At 30.1% G+C, this 20,161-nt stretch overlaps 1 protein-coding gene across 1 annotated transcript in view; it reads right to left on the reverse strand.

The window, feature by feature from the left end:
• Positions 1 to 1,053, reverse strand: part of LOC105142804 (uncharacterized) — a 12,142-nt gene extending 11,089 nt beyond the window's left edge. Inside the window, exons 1-2 of the mRNA XM_011050609.1 lie at positions 536 to 1,053; positions 298 to 447 (exon numbers count right to left, since the gene is read on the reverse strand). Of these exons, the coding sequence (XP_011048911.1) occupies positions 298 to 447; positions 536 to 1,006 (621 nt within the window). The 5' untranslated portion in view covers positions 1,007 to 1,053. The remainder of the gene's footprint in view (positions 1 to 297; positions 448 to 535) is intronic.
• Positions 1,054 to 20,161: the final 19,108 nt, after the last annotated feature.

Raw genomic sequence — 20,161 nt, forward strand, 5'->3', positions numbered from 1 at the left:
TTCACATCAAATATGAAACAACGACCCACTATTAATGAGTAAAAGTCTCAGCGGTTGATTAAAATGTGATGTGGACTTTACGAACACGATAGAGCATGATCTGGAGAACATGGAAGCGTCGAGTCCAATGAGATCAACGAAGAACAGCACCAGCCCGTCACAATGATTATGAACAGATGGCATATTATTGAGTAAAAAAATGAACACCCAGAACTCAAAACAGGTTAGAAAATTGTTGAAGAGGAAAGCGAAGCAAAAGTCAAAGAGCAAACATGAAGCAAAAGTCAAAGAGCACACCTTCTTAATCCGGCAGGTAAAATACCATCGGTCTCTGTCTGGACAACTTGATACGATATTTAAACTGCATGACCCGGCACCACATGGACACATAGCAGGTTTAAATCTAGCAGCAATGTCGTCACTCCATCTGAAGAATCCGCAACTACCCTAAAAATTAACAACAAAAGAGCAATGCAAAAGATATAAGGGAAAGGTGGGGCATGAGGTGTAGACTGGACAATAGTACTGTACTAACCGATGTTCTACGATCAACAGGGCAAGCATAGAACTTTCTGCCAGGATTTTTAACGGTGTTCGAAGTTGAAACTTTACAAGTGCCCCGGCCACAAGGGCATCGAACCACTGGAAGATCAGGAACCTGCACTGAAGGCGAGGAGGATGATCCAGGGCTTAAGGCCAGTGATTTTGGGGGGGTTTTGCTGGAGCAATCTTTGGACCAGTGGCCAAGCCATTTGCACATAAAGCATTGATCATGTTCTTTGGAGTTCCTTTGAGGAGATGGGGAAGCAGAGGGTGATGCTTGTGGTGGAGTTGAGGAAAGTGGATAACTATTTTGACACTCGTGGCTCTCACACGCCATCAGTTCCACTGACTCTCTGGTTTTCTTCGAGTAGAAGAGGATAGAGGGGAGACGGAGGGGACCCAGTTTGCTTCTTTTATTTTGGTTCACACTGACTGGAAGGAACTTTCTTTTGTGATTAGACATGAGAGAAGGGAGGCGACAGTGGACAGCCTTGGTTTGGTTATGAGCTAAGAAAGCTAGTTAAGTAATACTCTAAGGCGTGGGAAAAGCGCCGTAGCTTCCCCGCGCCTTTCACTTATTAATATATTATATTATTATAATTATTATTATGTTATATTATAGAACTGTTTTTTTCTTTTTCTTTTTGTTTTTTTAATGAATTATTTTTATTTGATTTAGTTTGTTTATATTAATCTTTTATATTGTATTATTAGATTTTCATGGTATGGATTCTGTGTTTGATAGATTAACCTGATTTAACGAGTTAACTTGAATTTTTTTTTTTAAGTAATTTTTTATTTAGTTTAGTTTGTTAATGTTAAATTTCTTTATATTTAATTATCAGACTTTCATGTCACATATCCTAGGCTTGACGGGTTAACTTAATTTGATGGGTTAACCCAATTATTTATAAGTAAACCCGTCAATTTTTTTTTCTATTTAGTTATCAAATTTTCATGACGCGAATCCTAGGTTTTATGGGTTAATCTGATTTAAAGGATTAACCCAATTAATTCAATTTTTTTTCATTAGTTTTTTTTCTTCCTGTTGGTTTTTTAATTTGTTTTTTTTTAAATTAATCTATTTAATTATCATACTTTTATGACACGACCTTATAGTCAGACCCATATTCAATATTACTAGGTCCGGTATTGCAGTCAGACTCGCTTAAATTTTGATCATGCAAGTTAAATGTTATTATAAATCTTATAAATATTACTCTTGGGTCAAGCGTTGCAGCCAGACCAAAGACTCTTGGATATATCTTTGAAGAAATACATAATACTTTTAGAACTTAGTATTTCTTGATATTTTTCATGCAAGAAAAAAAATAACTTGTGGTGTATACTTTAGTTTTTTTTTTCCTTTTTTTTTAAGCTTTTTACTGTGGATTGCACATTGCAATCCACAGTGAAAAAGTTGATGCCTTTAGTTTTTTTTTTTGTCTTTTTTTTTGTAATTATTTTTTTAATTTAGCTTCTTAATATTAAATTTTTTCTGTTTAATTATTAGATTTTCACGACACGGATCCCAAGTTTGACCGATTAACCCGATTGATTCATATTTTTTTTCTTTTTCCTCGTTACTTTTATTCTTCTTATTTCATCTTTTAATATTGTATGCAGTCCATGGTGAAAAGACTGATGTCTTTAGTTTTTTATCTCTTTTTTTTTATGTATTTCACTATGGACTGTACAGTACAATCCGCGATGAAAATATTGATGTTATTTTTTTCTTTTTAATTAACTTTTTTTATTTAGTTTGTTGATATTAAAATTTTTTCTATTTAGTTATCAGACTTTCATGACATGGATCTTACTTTTTCTTCATTAGTTTTTTCTTCATGCTGGTTTTTTTTTCCTTGTTTTGTTATTTTAATTAATCTATTTAAGTATCACACTTTTATGACATAACTTTGCAGCCAGACCCATATCTAAGAAATATTGGCAAGTGAGGTTCTGGCCTAGCGGTTGGAGGGGCTTGTCCCCTTCCTCCGCATCTGGGTTCGAACCTCACCATGCACGTCTGTCACCCCCGCGGTGCCTTACCTGCTTACTGGGCTTGCAGGATGTTCAGTGGGCCGTGGGGATTAGTCGTGGTGCGCGTAAGCTGGCCCGGATACCCCATGTATATCAAAAAAAAAAAAAAAAAGAATATTGGTTGTGGTATTGCAGCCAGACCCACTTAAATTTGGGTTTTTCAAGTTTAATGTTATTATAGATATTACTCTTAAGTCCGGCTTTGCAATCAAAACTAAGACTATTGGACATAACTTTGTAAAAAAAATCTAATACTTTTAAATCTTAGTTTTTTTTAATATTTTTTATGTAAAAAAATTGACCCGCAACATCGCGTGGGTCATTTCACTAGTGCATTGCTATATTGAGTTATTTTAAGTTTTGGAAGTATTATTGAAAAAATAAAAAAAAATTATTTTTGTATTTGTTTTAATTTATTATTTTTTTTAATATTTTCTTATTATTTTGATGTTCTGATATTAAATATATTTTTTAAAAAATAAAAAATATATTTTTTAAATATATTTATAAGTAAAAAATGATTTAAAAAACAATTATAACCGCATTCTTAAATAGGGTTATAGTCTAAAGAGAGACATATGAATGTGCTCTCCCATTCAAATCTCTTTTGATTAGCTGAAAAAATATTTTTATAAAAACATTTTTTAAAAATATAAATTTTAAAAAATAAATTATTTTTAATATTAAGTAATATTATAAAAAATAAATTAAAAAATATTTTTTAGTGTTTTACTATGCCATAAAAATAAGTTGAAAAATAAATTGTTAATATTTTTAAAAAGTTTATTAAAATAATGAGAAACAAATCTCATAAATTAAAAAGTCATAGGAATAAAATTAAAAAAAAAATCTAATTTCATAAATTATCTCAAGTAAAATAAATAATAATTAAAATAATAGAGATCAAATATGTTGAAATTAAAAAAATACAGTTTTGATAAATTATTTCAAATAAAATAAATAACAATAAAAAGAATGAAAATCAAATTTAATAGATACAAATTTTTAATTAAAAAATAATAAGAGAAAAAAAAATAGCAGTCATGAAAATAAGGACTAGAGTTAATATAATTAATAATCAAATTAAATCAAATTCTAAGACATGGAATTTAAAAAAAAAAACAATTCAAAACAAAATATATAGCAAGAACTAAATTTGAAGTGTATTTTCTATAAAAAAAAATAAAAAGATATTTTAATAAAAAAAATTTTAATTAGAAAATATTTTATGTTGATCAACTTTATTAATAGCAGACAAACACAAGAAAGCTTGAAAATTAACTTTCAAAAAATCACTTTTTCTAAAACAAATGAAGCTTCAATGTACATGTTTTATATGACACTGGCTATTTTACATGTGCCTCGTCGCGAGTTAGATATTTTTATATTTTATAAGAAATTTATGTCTCATTGCAAGTTAAATATTTTTATTTTTCATGAAATGTTATTTATATAAGCTTTTTCAATGTAATCAAAAAGTTCATGCACACATATAAACTAATACATTAATAATTATTTGCGTTGATAAATCAATAAAAAAATCATTAATGACAGCTAAAAATAAATTTTAAAAAATTAAGAGATAAATGTAGATCAAGATATTGAATATTAAAAAATAAATCATTAAATTGATTGAATATTTTTTTAAAAAAAAAAGAATAACATGTAATGCTATACATATTAAGAATATTATCTAAAAATAAATATTTTTTTAGTTTTAAAAACCTAGTCTATCTATGTAAAATATAAAAACAAAATCATAAATAACACAGAAAAACCATTCTAAAAATTAAATACATAAAAAAAATCAATATTTTTAAAAGAGGCCTCTGAATAAAATTAAAAGAGAGGTTTTTCTTTTTTTTTAGTTTTTTAATCCGTCATGTCACTTTTTTTCTATTCAGTATGTTATTTAAAATTATATTTTCATGACAATCATAGTTATAAAACTCAGCCTAAAGGTTGACCTACCTGAGAGGTCAAGTGTCGGGTTACACGAGCTGACTCGGGTCAACTAAAAAAAAATCCGAGGTTTTCATATTTTATATGAAAAAATTAAGAAACAATTCATGTGAATATAAACTATACCTATTGTAAACAATCAAGTTTAAAACATTATTTGAAAATATTCTTTTATCCCACGCTAGTAATATATTATTTTATTATTCTAAGTTTAAATATTTAAACCAAAATGATTTTTTATCCCACATTAAAAAAACATATTTTTTTTTTATCGTGAACATATACTATATTTACTACAGGGCTTCAAATCCCAGATTACAAAAATAAAACATTCTTATAATATTTATATTGTGAATTTTGAAATGAATTACTAATCAATTGAAAAATATGGAGAGAAAAAAGGTTTATGGGTAGGAGAAAAAACACTTTAGAAAAAAGAAGAAGAACTCTACCGGGTTTTTGGCAAGTCACCCAAGTCCCGGGGTGGACTCGACATGGCGACCAGTTTACTCTGAACCAATTGCAGGCTCAAATTTTAAATGAAACAAACTCGACCAATACTATTAGGTCTTACTGGCAACAAAGTCTAATTATAAAATTTTAAAAAATATTTAATGTATTTTGGGTTCTGTTAGGCAACACACTCCAATTGTATTGGGTCTTGTTGTACATTAAACACAATAGCCTTTGATCTGGCTGTAAGAGAGATCTAACAATATTTTTTTACTAAACACATAATAGACAACACCCCTCACAAGTGCTACAGTGCTATTCATTACTAAAAAACCGAACCGAAAGAAAAAACCGATTAAAATTTTGAAAAAACCAGCCGGTTCGATTTCAGTTTTATAACTAAAAAACTAGAAAACCAAACCGAACCGAACCCAAACTGGAAAAAAAACCGAGCCAAAACCAGAAAACCAAGTCAAACCGAAAAAAACCGAGTCAAAACTGGAAAAAACTGAGTCAAACCAGAAAAACCGAGCCAAGCCGGTTTGAACCAGTTTTTTCTCTAAAAAACCGAACCGAACCTAAACTGGTCGGTTTGACCTGGTTCAGTTTGGTTTCGGTTTTTTTTTCAAAATTTTTTTTTTCAGTTTGGTTATTTTTTTTTTATAAAAACCGAACCGAACCGAAAATGAACACCCCTACTATCCATAGATTTAATTTTTTTGGGTGGCAGAATGCAAGTTTTCATATTTTATTTTTTGAAGAAAAATCAACAAAGAAATCATGAAGATAAATATTAAAATTTGTTAAAGCAATTTAAGAAATTGATTTACTTGTTCTACCTAGTTCTTTTTTTTTTCTCCAGCCTAAAAATTAAATATTTTCAAATCAAAGACACTCTAACTGTGGAACATGTATCAGTGAACAAATTAGTGTTAAGCATGGAGGGAGAAAAAAAAAAACAGATGCACCATTATTTATTTAAAGGTAAACCATGAAAGCTTATTTATTTTATGGTCGGAGCAATTTTTGTTCCCATCGCATTTATAAATATTTTTTATAAAATGAGATTTATTAAAAATTATGAGTAAATTATAAGTTTTGTAAAATAACAAATATATGATTTTGATGCTTTTAAGAGAAAGAAAGAAAATTTCTTATTATTGCTTGTGAGAAATTATCAAAATAACATTAAAAAAATAATTTGTCCTTTTAAGTCATTTTCCCAACATCCTGTAGGTAATTTTAGTACAGCCATACATGCAACTAAATACTTTATAAATTTATTTTTGCTTCTCTATAAATAATTTTTCTTAAGCATGCTTTTTTCCGCGCCAGGGTAAAAGTTTCATGCTTTCCTACTTTCCTTGCGTGGCAGGCTTGAATAAAGCCACGTAGAGGCTATCTTTGAATGGAAAAGTAAATAATTTCTGGAAAAGCCAGGTTTGTTGTCCTTTATATTAGTTTTCCTTTTTACCTTGAATGAACTTTCTGCGCTCTTTCTTCTTGACTTGGTAACCGTGGTTCTTTCTTATCACATGGATTGCTACTTTCCACGTTGAGTTTTTTGTTTTTACTTGAAAAGTAGGTTTTTTTTATTTTTTTTTTACTTTTTTAAAATTACTTTTATTTTTTTAAAATTTTTAGTATTAATATGGCTGGAAAGTTAAATTTGTATTATTTTTCTCTATTAAGCTAGCGGGATTTGTTGTTTGTCAAATAACTCGGATTATTCTTGTGTATAAATTTAGTGGGGTGTTTTTTTAATTAAATTTGACTTTTTTTATAGTTTTTTTTATAAAATTAAAAAAATAATTTTACAAAAAAATCTATTATTAAACTTTATAGAGTAACAAAAATTAAAGGTTGTAGGATAATTATTATTCACCAATACCTATTACACCATTAATCACAATAGAAATCTACAGTGTTTTATTTTAAAATTTTTGTTATAATTTTTAAATTTTTTTTTGTTAATATCAACTTTTTAGATATCGATCAAATTGAAAAATATAATATTATCAATCTATAATAAATAATGAAATTAAAAACTAATAAAACTTTAACAAAGAAGTCAAAGAAAAAAATAAAAATAAGAAGTACAGGGACTAGGTTGAAAAAAAATATATAACAAACCATGATGGAATTATAAAATTGAAAATAAATAAAATTTTTATAAAATGATAAACAATAAAAATTATAAATAAAAACAATAAAAATTACAGTTGAAATACCAATAATAAAAATAATTAAGTTATAATTTAAAAAAAAATAATTATTAAAAAACAATTATTAACAACAAAACAAACAACCAATACTAATATAGAATATCCCTCACAAGGAAGAGGACTAAATGACAATTCCAATAACATGATGAAATAAAAGTTATAGACATCATAGAAGCCGCACGTGTTAGGGAGTGCATTTGCGCAGCCCATCCTTTTTTTTTGTTTTACTCAAATACCAAGATGCCCCTAAGCTAATTAAATAATAACATAAAAGAACTATTGTGAAAATGGCAAAAGGCCCATTAACTTTAATTTTATATATTTTTGTTTTAAAGGTTGTTTTGGTTATTTCACTATACTTTTTAATTATTTATTGTTTTTTATATTTGGTTAAATATAAAATTTCCCCCTGGTTGGTATTATAATAACAAAAAAAATATTGTGAAAAATATGAAAATGCCCCCTTTATTTGTTTTAGTTTTTTTGCTTTTGATAATATTTTGACCACTTTACTGTGTAAGAATGAAGAGTAGGCGAACAAAATGCAGAATATATCAGAGATGTTGAATCCTAACAGTGTAGATAAGTCTGAAACTCAATCTGTTTTTCACATTGAGTTTTTTGTTTTTACTTGAAAAATAGGTTTTTTCCCTTTTTTTATTTTATTATGATTTTTAAAAAATTATTTTAATTTTTAATATTAAGATGTTTGAAAAGTTAACTTTGTATTTTTTTTAAAAAAAATTTGTCTATTACGCTAGCATGATTTGCTGGTTTGTCAAATAACTTAGGTTACTTATGTTTATAAGTTTAGCGGAATGTTTTTTTTAATTGAACCTGAATTTTTATATAATTTATGTTTTATTATAAAATTAAAAAAATAATTTTACAAAAAAATCATGCTGTTAAATTTTATAAAGTAACAAAAATTAAAGGGTGCAGAACAACAATTATTCACTCGCACCTATTGCACCATGGATCACAATGGTAATCCAAGGTGTTTTGCTTTTGAAATTTTATTGTGATTTTTTTATCATTCTGTTCCGGTTTCAACTTTTAAGATTTTTGTTACTCAATTTTGAACCTCACGTGATAGAGATGGTGTAAACACGTTTTGAACCGAGTGTAGAAGTGTAGCTCATGTTTGTTAGACAATTGACAAAAGCAGAGGAGAAAGAATTTTTTTTTTTAAACCCTATTTGAGCTGTTTTCTGTTTTGTTTTTTTTTCCTTTCCCTTTACTACCAAAATCATCAGGTTTTCTTAGGTTGATTAGGAGTCTTCATAATGCTAAATTCATTTCTTTTTTATATGGTCTTTAAGGTTGAATCAATCCCTCAGAACTTGCATTAAAAGAAAATGGTTCTGCTGCTGTCGTAATTTTTTTTGTTCCAACTTAGACTTTGATTATGACTTCGTTTCGTACGATATCCGACCATCATAACTATATTTTGTCACTCATGACATGTTGAAAAATTGACTCATACCTTTATTAGATCCTAGGGATCATTGTTCTTATGGCAAATTCTCACTCAGATTTGGATGCTTAGCATTGTCAGATCAAGAACCTTTTTTACCAACTAGATTGCTGCCAGATTCTGTTATCTAAAATGATTTTATCTCACTTCGATTTCTACATCAAAGTTGTAGTCCTAGATGCGTAGATGAATTTGAGCTTTTGAATCACTTGATTTCAATATCAGAGGCTCAAGATGTTCCCGTTTGAATATCTAACGTGAAGGCAGAGAATTCTGCCACGAGAAGGATATTGACTCAAGTCTGCACGAAAAAAAACTCTATTTTTGGCCTAGTTTTTGTGATTTTTGTTCTTAGTTCATACTCTCAGTCACATCAGGATTCTCGGCATTCGTCAGTTTTTGAGTTAGATCCGGAGATCCCTTTCGACCAACCAAATCACTGTTAGATTTTGTTATGTAAAAAGATTTTATCTTACTTCGATTCCTTCATCAAAGTTATAGTCCTAGATGCATAGATGAATTTGAGCTTTTGAATCACTTGATTTCGATATCAGAGGCTCTAGATGTTCCCGTTTGAATATCTAACGTGAAGGTAGAGAATTCTGCCACGAGAAGGATATTGACCCGAGTCTACACTAAAAAAACTCTATTTTGGCATAGTTTTTGTGATTTTTATTCTTAGTTCATACTCTCAGTCATATCAGGATTCTCGACATTCATCAGTTTTTGAGTTAGACCCGGAGATCCCTTTCGACCAACCAAATCACTGCTAGATTCTGTTCTGTAAAAAGATTTCATCTCACTTCGATTCTTTCATCAAAGTTGTAGTCCTAGATGTGTAGATGAATTTGAACTTTTGAATCACTTGATTTCAATATCAGAGGCTCAAGATGTTCTCGTTTGAATATCTAACGTGAAGGTAGAGAATTCTGCTGCGAGAAGAATATTGACCCGAGTCTGCACTAAAAAAACTCTATTTTTGGCCTAGTTTTTGTGATTTTTGTTCTTAGTTCATACTCTCATTCATATCAGGATTCTCGACATTCGTCAGTTTTTGAGTTAGACCCGAAAATCCCTTTCGACCAACCAAATTACTACTAGATTCTGTTTTGTAAAAAGATTTTATCTCACTTCGACTCCTTCATTAAAGTTTTAGTACTAGACATGTAGATGAATTTTGGCTTTTGAATCACTTGATTTTAATATCATAAACTCAAGATATTCTCATTTAAATATCTAACGTAAGGGCAGGAAATTCTGTCGCGGGAAGAATATAGCCCAAGCTCGCGGGACTGATTTGAAGGATTTTTTTTGGACCAAGGATTGAATCAAAAGGTGTTAAAATGAGGGATTGGATTGAAGAAAGATATTGAAAGCTGGAGAGGGGGGCTGGATCACCATAAATGACAAGATTTTTTACCATACCGAATAAGGAAAATAGGACTTTGTAGCTGCACCTTTCATCTGATTTCTTTCCTTTTATTCTCTGCAAATTCCTGTTGTTTTCCTTTCTCATCACGCCTAATTTTTGGAGCTGAAGACCACGTTTTTGTTACCTCATTTCAAAAGGAGTAGCTAGCCCTATGGAAGGAAAGAAAAGAGTCACACCATCCTCTAAAACTGGAAAGAAAATCAGATGTAAGCACAATATCAAAATAAAAATATTGTAGCTTTCTTTTTGCATTTTTTTTTAACTGCAAATCAGTAGGGATTTACGTCCTAGGATTAATGCATTGAATCCTTCATAATTAGAAACATATTTATATATAAGCCCTTTTAATGACCAAAGAGGGGCATAAAAAAGATCAGAAAAATAGCAAGAAGAGAGTAGAAAAATAAGAAAGGAGAGAGAGGAGAGGAATGAAAGGAAAAGGAGAGTAGAACTACACTTTTGAAAGCAAAAAAATATATATATACAGAGGCAGGGACGTGAACTCAACCAGCAAAACACGCCTTCATCACCATCTCCCTCATCATCTCCACGGAGAGGCAGAAAATAGGAGAAGGAAAATAAGAGGCCAAAACCAGCGTGGCCATCGCTTTCGATGCCCCTAGAAGCAGCAGCCATTCCGAGTGCAAAAGCTTCAGCACCTGTCGCCTTCATCTATCTCAGCGCCAGCTTTCAAGAAAAGGAAAACAGAATAGAGAAGAAGGAAAAGAGAAGAGAAGAAAACAGGGAGAAGAAAGGAGAAAGAGGCAAGCAACACAGGAGAACACCAGACGAACGCAGACAACGGAGGATTGAAAAAAAGGTGTCGCCAGCAGACTAGGTAAGCTGTTTTTTGTTCCCAGCTTTTGCATGCGTTCTTAATTCACTTGTTACTGTTCAACTGAAATTTAATTCACTTGAATAGTAACCGGGCAAGGCATGTGTATTTATTTTTTTTCTTTGTTTTTTTTGTATTGTAAAAATAGAAATCTCGTATTTAGAATACCCTGTTTTCGATGCAATGTGACAAATATACATATATATCAAAAAAATATTTTCTTGTGTGTTGTATATGGCCAATACCCTAACATGTTTTGAACGCTCTTTTTTTATACAAAAAATATTAAAAGTTTTGAAAATGTGTTTTCGCATGGATTTCTTAAACACAACAAAAATTATTTTCTTGCATTTCTGGATTTTACAACATGTTTGTAAAACTCCAAAGGGTATTGGCCAATATTTCAAAAAAATAAAAAATCTTATTTTGGGGGAAATTCATCTATTATTCACTGTTAATATTTGGATAAAGAAATCCTAAAGGGATGAATATCCAAAATATTTAATGGAAATAACTTGTTATTATTCACTGTTAATATTTGGATAAAGAAACTCTAAATGGTAAATATCCAAAATAAATTTTTAGAAATAATAAGTCATCACACATCCTTGAAAGAAGTCTTGATTATAATCGAGGACATTTCAAAAAAATTTTACTCCACAGTTTACGAGCTGTGAGAGTATAAAACACTAAGGCAAAAATAGGCATTTAAAGCACCCTAGATTTCTAAGTTTTTTGTCCCTCCTCCTTGCGATTTACGAGTCGTAAACTCTTGAAATACTAAGGGAAAAATGAGCTTTTAAAGCACATGGAATCTCCTTGGATTTCTATCTTAATAAATTTATTTTGAATCAAACCTAGGAAACTGATGGGATTAGAAAACATCAACATTATAGCAATTATAAGACAAACCAAATACCAAGCAGTTTATCTTAGGTAGGGTATACTAGGGGTGCTAATATCTTCCCTTTACGCAATCAGTCCCTTACCTTAGAATATCTGAAAGACCAGTTAGGTTTCCTGGTGACCAAAATACTAGGTGGCGACTTCTTTTATTCATAAAAAAACAATGAAACCCGAAAATAAATGAAAAAAAATCATCATCAGATGCTGTGCGCGGGAGGGTGCGATAAAGATATTGATCAAATTGAAAAATACAATGTCACCAGTCTATAATGAATTATGAAATTAAAAACTAGTAAACTTTTTAATAGAAATAAGAAGAATAGGTACTACATGAAAAAAAAATACAACAAACCATGATGTAACAATAAAATTGAGAATAAATAGAACTTTTATAAAATGAGAAATAATAAAAATTATTTAAAAAAATAAGGATTGAAGTTTAAATACCAATAATAAAAAGAGTTAAACTATAATTTTGAAGGGAAAAATAATAATAAAAAAAAAACTTATCGATAATAAAACAAACCACCAATGCTAACACGTAACACCCCACCCCCAAAGAAATAGGACTTAATAAAATTGGGAAGAGAGCATATTCATGCGACCTGCCCTTTTTTATTTTTTGCATTTTTACTTAAATACAAAGTTACTCCTAAGCTAATTCAATAATATTAGAAAAAAACTATTGTGAAAAGAATAAAAAAACTCATTGGTTATTTCACCATACTTTTTAATTGTTTATTTGTTTTTATATGTAGTTTAATATCAAATTGTTTCTTAGTTGATTTTATAATAACAAAAGAATATTGTGAAAATTATGAAAATAACCCCATACTTGTTTTAATTTTATTACTTCTGATAATATCTTAATTATTTCTTCAGATTAAAAAAAACTCATTCCTGAATAGTCTAGTAATTCTATGAAAATACTATAATGAGCTTAGAAGCTAATGTTAAAAAATTTCATGGATAAAAAAGCAAAATAATTATTATAATATTCCATTTAACAGCGAAGATAAGTCTAAAACTCTGGTGTATTTTTAAAGCCAGACAATTTAGGTTAACTATTAAAAAAATAAAATATTTATAGATATTAGTATTATATCTGTTTAAAAATATAGTTATAGTTGTTTTGTAAAATATTTTTTATTTTAAAATATATTAAAATAATATTTTTTATTTTTAAAAAAATTATTTTTAAAATCAGTTTATCAAAATAATCTAAAATATAAAAACAAATATTAACAAAATTTATTTTAAAAAAAATATAGATTAGCCCACATTTTCACGCAACAATTGCACCGCATTTTCTTTTCATTTCTTTATTTGTTTTTTAATGGACCCGTTAATGCCTAAATTGGTGGGAAAGCTATATCCAAACCCATACTTTCCAATTTCCATTTTTATAGTCCCCATAGTTTTGGTATTTTATATTCTAGTCTTCGAATTTATGTTTTAGCAATCCAGTTCTCGAGACAGGAGAAAATAAAGAAAGTCATCAAATTTTAATAAAAGAGAGAGAGAATCATCAATTAATTGATATTTGACGGTGAAAAAAATTAATTTTTGTGTCAACAATTTTATCTAATAATAAAGCTCAATGATGGTTTTTTTTTAAAAAAAAAAATCTAAGGAGGCAGATTTGAGCCCAAGAATTTCTTTCAACTCTTTTTTTTTTTTGCTTCTTAACCCATCTTTGAGTTAATTGATGTCGCTATGAGACGTTCATCTAGGTCTCTATGATGGTTTTATAGGTGTTTACAAGTAAAACAATAATTAAAAAATAAATTTTCAGGTGAAAAAATCATTTCCTCTAAAATCCTAGTCCCCTTTGTGGTGGTAGCAGACCACCCCATTAAGAAAAATAATAAAAACAATGCCTGGGCTCTTCAGCCTTTTTTAGTGGCTTGGGCTCGTGTGCGCTTGCAATTTTCAGTTTTTTTATTTTTTTTTGTTTTATATGTAAACATATTATAAAAAAATATTCAATTTTGTCATTTTTTTAAATAAGATTATAAATTTTAATATCTTTTGAAAAAATTTGTGTGTTTAATATAATTAAAAAACCATGGATATTCAATTAATATAAAACTTGTGATTTTTTAATTTTTTAAATATATTTTTATATAATTTTATCATATTTATAAATATTTTTATCTTCAAAGATATACAAAATTTTGTCTGGTTTTGTAATTTAAATTTCCTTTAAAAACCATATTGGATTTTTTTTGGAAACAATATATGCAATACTTTTGCAATTGTATTCCCTTAAGAAAATATATATTAAAATATTTTTTAATTGTTCTTTTTATTTTTTTATTAAATAACAAAAAAAATATTATTAAATTCATAATCTAGGTAACTGGGTTTGACGAGGTGATAACTAGAAAGGTGGGATGCATGGAATTAGAGATGAGAGTACTATCCTCTTCTATGCGGTGCAAGATAATTCATTGTGACCTCTCATCTTGAAAAAAAAAACACTAGTTTTGGAATTTTTGCTCTTAGATCCATGGGAAATTGCCTCACAAGCCATAATATAATGTTGTTAAGCACAAACTTTTTGAAAAGAAAATACAGCCAATTCGATAATAATTAAGGACATGATATATTATTTTTCTCATCACACGTACGCAAACATCATAATTAACTTGAAAAAAATCAGAGATAGCATAACAACAACAACTAAACATAATCGGGCTGGTCGCACCCAAAACAACACAAACAAAGAAGAGCAGATCGATCAGGAAGACAACACAACATATTAACCAAGCATGCGGCACAAGTTACAGTACTGTTCAGCCGCATTTTATTTGCAACTGAAAGACCCCGCCATCTTGCACTTCGCCGGAAGCTGCATTGCCAAGTTGGGATCTATATTATTGTCAGATAGCATTTTAGGGTAGTTTTTCTTGAAAAAGCAAAGGCAGCTCAAGTCAGCTTTCTCTAAAGCCGAGCAACATGAGTATGATGGTGGCAGAGGGTTAACACCTGTCTGCACTGATGGCTTACATGAAGCTAAACCCTCTTTGGTCATGCCGCATAAGGTGACCTGTCCTTTTGCCGCAATGGGATTGGACAGTACCAGGGCGAAGGCCATGACCACTGCCACAGCGACAAGCTTCTTTGTGTGTGCCTCCATAACTCTCAAAAATGTCGACAAGCTACTGATCTCTCTCCTGTTTCTTGTTTTGTGGAGTTGTGAAGAGAGCCAATGGTACGTTAGGACTTATATAGCAATGAAGATACGAAAATAAATGGCATCGGGGTCATTGGGCACAGATTTAACAAGGCTAGGACCTTAAAATCATGGAGCTCGCGGATTGGCAATACTATGGTCCATCTGGGTCACGGGTGCTCATTGGAAGTCGGTGGCGAAAAGGCTTGTTGGATTTTAGTGGAAATTTTGTACATCTAGCTGAGTTCTTCTTGTAGTTTATGAAATGGCTTTGTGCAAACATGCATGCATGTGACGATGATGCGTAGCCATTGCTCACCATCTATATGAATACAGAAAACAGCCAGGACTAGCCCTCTATAATATTGGACACGACTCTCGTGTCCGTTTAGATATAGTTTTTGATCATGTGAACAATTATTATTATTATTATTCATTCTAATATCATCCCAAAATAGACAGCAATGGTGTCAGGGATCACAAACAAGCAAAGAAGGCCGTGATCAGTGTACATAATTAAGAACATCCTAACAAAAATTGGCCTGAAGATTAGTACTCTGCGCAGAGGAAAGAAAGAAAGAAGACATTTTTCAAGCACTTCGCAGATTAAATTGTAAGAGATGCATGTTTTGATGTTTTCATTGCGTGTGCGCACATGTACAGGGTGGGTTTTAGTTCCTGCTTCTTTTAAAATGACCATTGTTAATTAATCTCTCTTTATGTCATCATTAAAGAAGACAGTACATTAAACTAAAATATAATAATCTTTAATAAAAAATAAATTGGTTATTTTTTTTTAAAAAAAAGTAAGTAGTGTGAACAACAAAATTATTAATTAATTTAGCATTGCTTGTATATATCTAAAAAATACTTCAAATTTAATTTTTTGAAGGTTTTTTTTTTTGGTGTATGGACATGTTCATCAAATTCCATAATTCAGATGGTCACATCCCCCCACCTCAACATTCTCGTGACTAGATTTTGCATACGTGTACTAGGAGATAAGATAGAGCAGGGCAATAAGAATCCATTGACTTAACATGCTTTCCGGTTTTTCTTTCTATCTTATCTCTATTTACTTTCTCTGAGAGGAGCAGACAATCAGTTTTTATGGATTAGATTGATCTTGGTATTATATCCTATTAATTAATTTATTACCTATCATGTAAATAAATTTAAATACCCATTAATTAATTATCAGTTTTGGATACCTTTATGTATATTCACTACTTTGCTGATATTTATATATTTCATGTTATGTTCAGAAAAATCTTGAATCGATAATATTTATACCCCGATGATTATCATTATCTATCAAGTATAATAATTAATCAATAAATACTTAACTATTCGCGAATTATATCTTATCAATATTTGTGATTAAATTGTCAAAGGAGGAAGAAAAACAAGGTGCAAAGTCCCAAAAGCATTTATCCACGAGGGTAAAAGTTGATTGGCAATGAACACCAGGCATGTTTGTGATGGTCCACATGTTTCTTGGTAGTCAAGTCATCTAATATTTTGGGTGACTTTTAATTCAAACTCCCATTAATCGTGATATCGATGATGTCACCGTTAATTGTGCTTTACAAGAAAATGATAGCAGTAGCTCACAGCTTAGCAATCCCCTGCTCTCAGCATACAGCCCTAGCCCCCAAGTTGAAGCAACGTAACCGCCCCTCATATATAGCGCGCCTGTAGCATTCTGTGACACAGGCATCATACAGTGAGCCGATCCATAATGCACAACGCTTTTTTACTCTTTTTATCTATAAATTCGCCCTGGTCCTATAGTGGGATGGTAGTTATAATTTTGCACTGTAGGTGTTGCAGTGCTGAGCTCACCATCTGTTCATACACAATGCTCCAATTTCAAGCTGCTGCTTTGATGTAAATTTGCCCATGCCCTGATGCCCAAACTTCTGTGTAAAGTTGCAACAGTACCCTATATATATATATATATATGAGAGAGAGAGAGAGAGAGAGAGATTACTGTTGAAATATCAGATTTATATTGCAACTTGCTAACAAGTGGGCTAGCTGTTTATCTTTATTGTACATTTCGGCTGTCTCCACACTTCCATTATTGCGTCCAAAGCATGTTTCATGTTCACGTACACTCCCATCTATTATTAATGACAGCTTAGTGATGGTCAAGGATCATGAATAAACAAGCGCAAAAGTTGTAGACGTTGGTGGGCAATACTTCTCGACGTTTGCGAGGTTTTACCTTTGCAAAATGCCTAGAAGATCTCCAAGAGGATGAAATATAATACAAATTAACCAGTGGAAGAGAAAGATTGATTCTCCGTCTATCAGCAATTCTCTTATGCTAATGTGTGACCTTATCTGGGCCGTGCTTGGCACGGGCTTCGTTGAAGTGCACATCTCTGTGTTTTAATGGAATCCAGAGATAATAAATATTTTGTATTTAAAAAGGTGAAACTTTTGCATTTGATGCCCAACTATAATTCTCTTTTCTGGAGTACTTAATTTGTCTTGTTTCAGTGTATATGTTTGAAACTAATTCTACGTGATTGAATTCAAATTCCATTGATAAATAAATTTAGTTTATATATTTGAAAAAAATATTTTTTTTTCTAATATATCATCACCTTCATTTTATTTCTTTAAATATTTCTTCAAATGAGATACAATTATTTTAGAAAAACTAGTTTTAATATTAAATTATTATTCTTAGTATGCTCTAATTTCTTTTTGTATTATTTTTAAATTATTTAAAATTCAATTCTTGAATAATGGTTATATTTTATTGAAACATAAAATTAAATATTGATCAATCTGATTAAGAGGATGCCAGACACAATATTAATAATTCATATTTATAGCATCACGAGTCCACATTAAAGTGTTAATGAGCTTTTTGCACGCCACTATGACCACGCATGCAGTACTTTATAATTTTTATCACTCGATATTGGTCATTAGCTACAATCTTTTTTCTAGAAGTCCTCTTTTAACGAAGGTAACAATAGTAATAACAAAGGCATTAAGGGCTGGGATAATGACTAGGTATATATTTGATTAATTTTTAAGTATAAATCCACCAGTATCTAAGAGAGTTTATTAAAAAAAATATATTAATAAAGCATGTCGATGTATATATAAAGTGCATTTATAGAATCACTCGGGAAGGGATCTTAATCATCAAATTAATAAAATCAAGTTTTTTATTTATTTATTTATGTTATAAATAAGAGATTTGAACTGAAACCCCTCCCCATAGAAAGAAAGAAACATTGATATCAATTAATTAAGCCGTAAATCATTTAAATAAGAGATTTTTTCGTTTAAAATATTAAATGAATTTAATATGATAATAGTCGTCTTGATTCGAATCTAATAATCGAAGGGAAGGGAGATTGCCATAAAAGAAGATTAAAACTGGTAATTTTTTCATTTCGAGTGTAGATGGTCAATCTTCTAAAACTCAATCGGTCGCTAGCTCTCGCTGCGTGACAATTTAGCATCAAATTTCCACTGTTTTGAAATATTCGAAAAAAGATATTTTTATTAAAATTTATTTTTTTATTTAATTTTATTTATGTTTTTATATTGTTTTAATATATATAAATATATAAAATATTTTTTAGAAAATAAAAAAAATTAAATATTTTTTAATAAAAATACTTTAAAAAATAACGGACCATTTATAAACCCATAATAAGTCAAACAATCAATTGCTTACTTATGAATGGGGATTTCATGTCCGGCTCCCTCATGAACAACTGTTAGTTATATTCTTGTACATGATAGACATGCCGAGGATGTAATATTAGTGTGATAAAAAACAAAAATGAAAAAATTATAATGTCAGGTGTCTTGTCAAGAAAAGCAACAAGGAGTCGCTACGCACGTGACTTCAAGAATCTGTGGAGACGTGGCGTGAAACCATTTTCAAAGCCTCAAAAAGGCGGTAACCAGTGATTAACATACACTTGTCACCGTGTGACGCGTCTTCTCGAGAGATGTCACCAGAAAACCATTTCTCTTTTGATTCGGCTCTTGCGACGATCCTTCACATTAATAACTTCCCTGGTTTTGGCGTAATTTACGGTCTAAGCCATTACGAGATCAGTTTATCTCCTCGTTTTTTACCTGGGAAAAAAAAAAAGAAGAGGATAATGGTGTCGGCCGTACGATCAGGTGATCCAATATGAAATCTGGGCATTCAAACGAGTCCCATCAGGAAAATTAGAATCTGTAATTTCTTTTCGTCAGAAAAAAGAGATATTAAATTATTTATTTTATTCAGTTTGGTTTTCAAAGAAACATATTGTTTATGAATGGAATCAGATTTTGTTTCTAAGCAATATTGGTTACACACGCCACCGACGGTAGACAAGAGGAGAACATCCATCAAACGGTTAGAGAACAACGTTGTTTTTTTAAATAAATTAAGGGGCAGCAATGAAACCAATAACTGCTTGTCTTATTGTATATATTTCTCCAAATATTTTTTATGCATTTCTAGAAATATGGAATTTCTTGGTTCACAAGTCACGAGTTAAGATCTGACGAGGCTTAGCATTCTCGGGACAAATAGGGTAATCTGATGGAGAAGCCAGGCATTAATTCAACTACCTACCTAGCTAGAGCAGCTCTTTTCCCTCTAATCCGACCTCGAAGCACAACTTTACAGAGGTTGCTTGTGTTTTCAAGAACAAAAGTCATGTATTTTTTAAATTTCTTGTCGATCATTGATCTCATCTTCATTCTGCAATTAAAACCATTAGATTCTGATATCTATTAATGGCTAATTGCAAGATACAAAAAAAGGTTCACTGCCATGAACAGAACACGGGCCGGCATCGATTTATCATAAATTAATATTTTGTATGCTTAACGTTTGATATATTTCATAATTTCAATGTTCTGGTGTCTTACCATGTACAGGTAGTCCAGGTCAAGTAAAGCGTAACATTTAACGTTGTCAAAATAATGGCCAAGAAAAATATTGATTGAGAGAAGAAGAAGAATATAGGCTTCTTGTTTTTTAATTATTAATTTGGATGTTCTAATCAACTTTTATATACCTCAATTAATTTTATAAATTTTATAAATTAATAATTATATAAATTTCAAATAA

The sequence above is a fragment of the Populus euphratica genome, unplaced genomic scaffold, assembly GCF_000495115.2.
Source record: "Populus euphratica unplaced genomic scaffold, PopEup_1.0 scaffold3.1, whole genome shotgun sequence".
NCBI classification, from domain to species: domain Eukaryota; kingdom Viridiplantae; phylum Streptophyta; class Magnoliopsida; order Malpighiales; family Salicaceae; genus Populus; species Populus euphratica.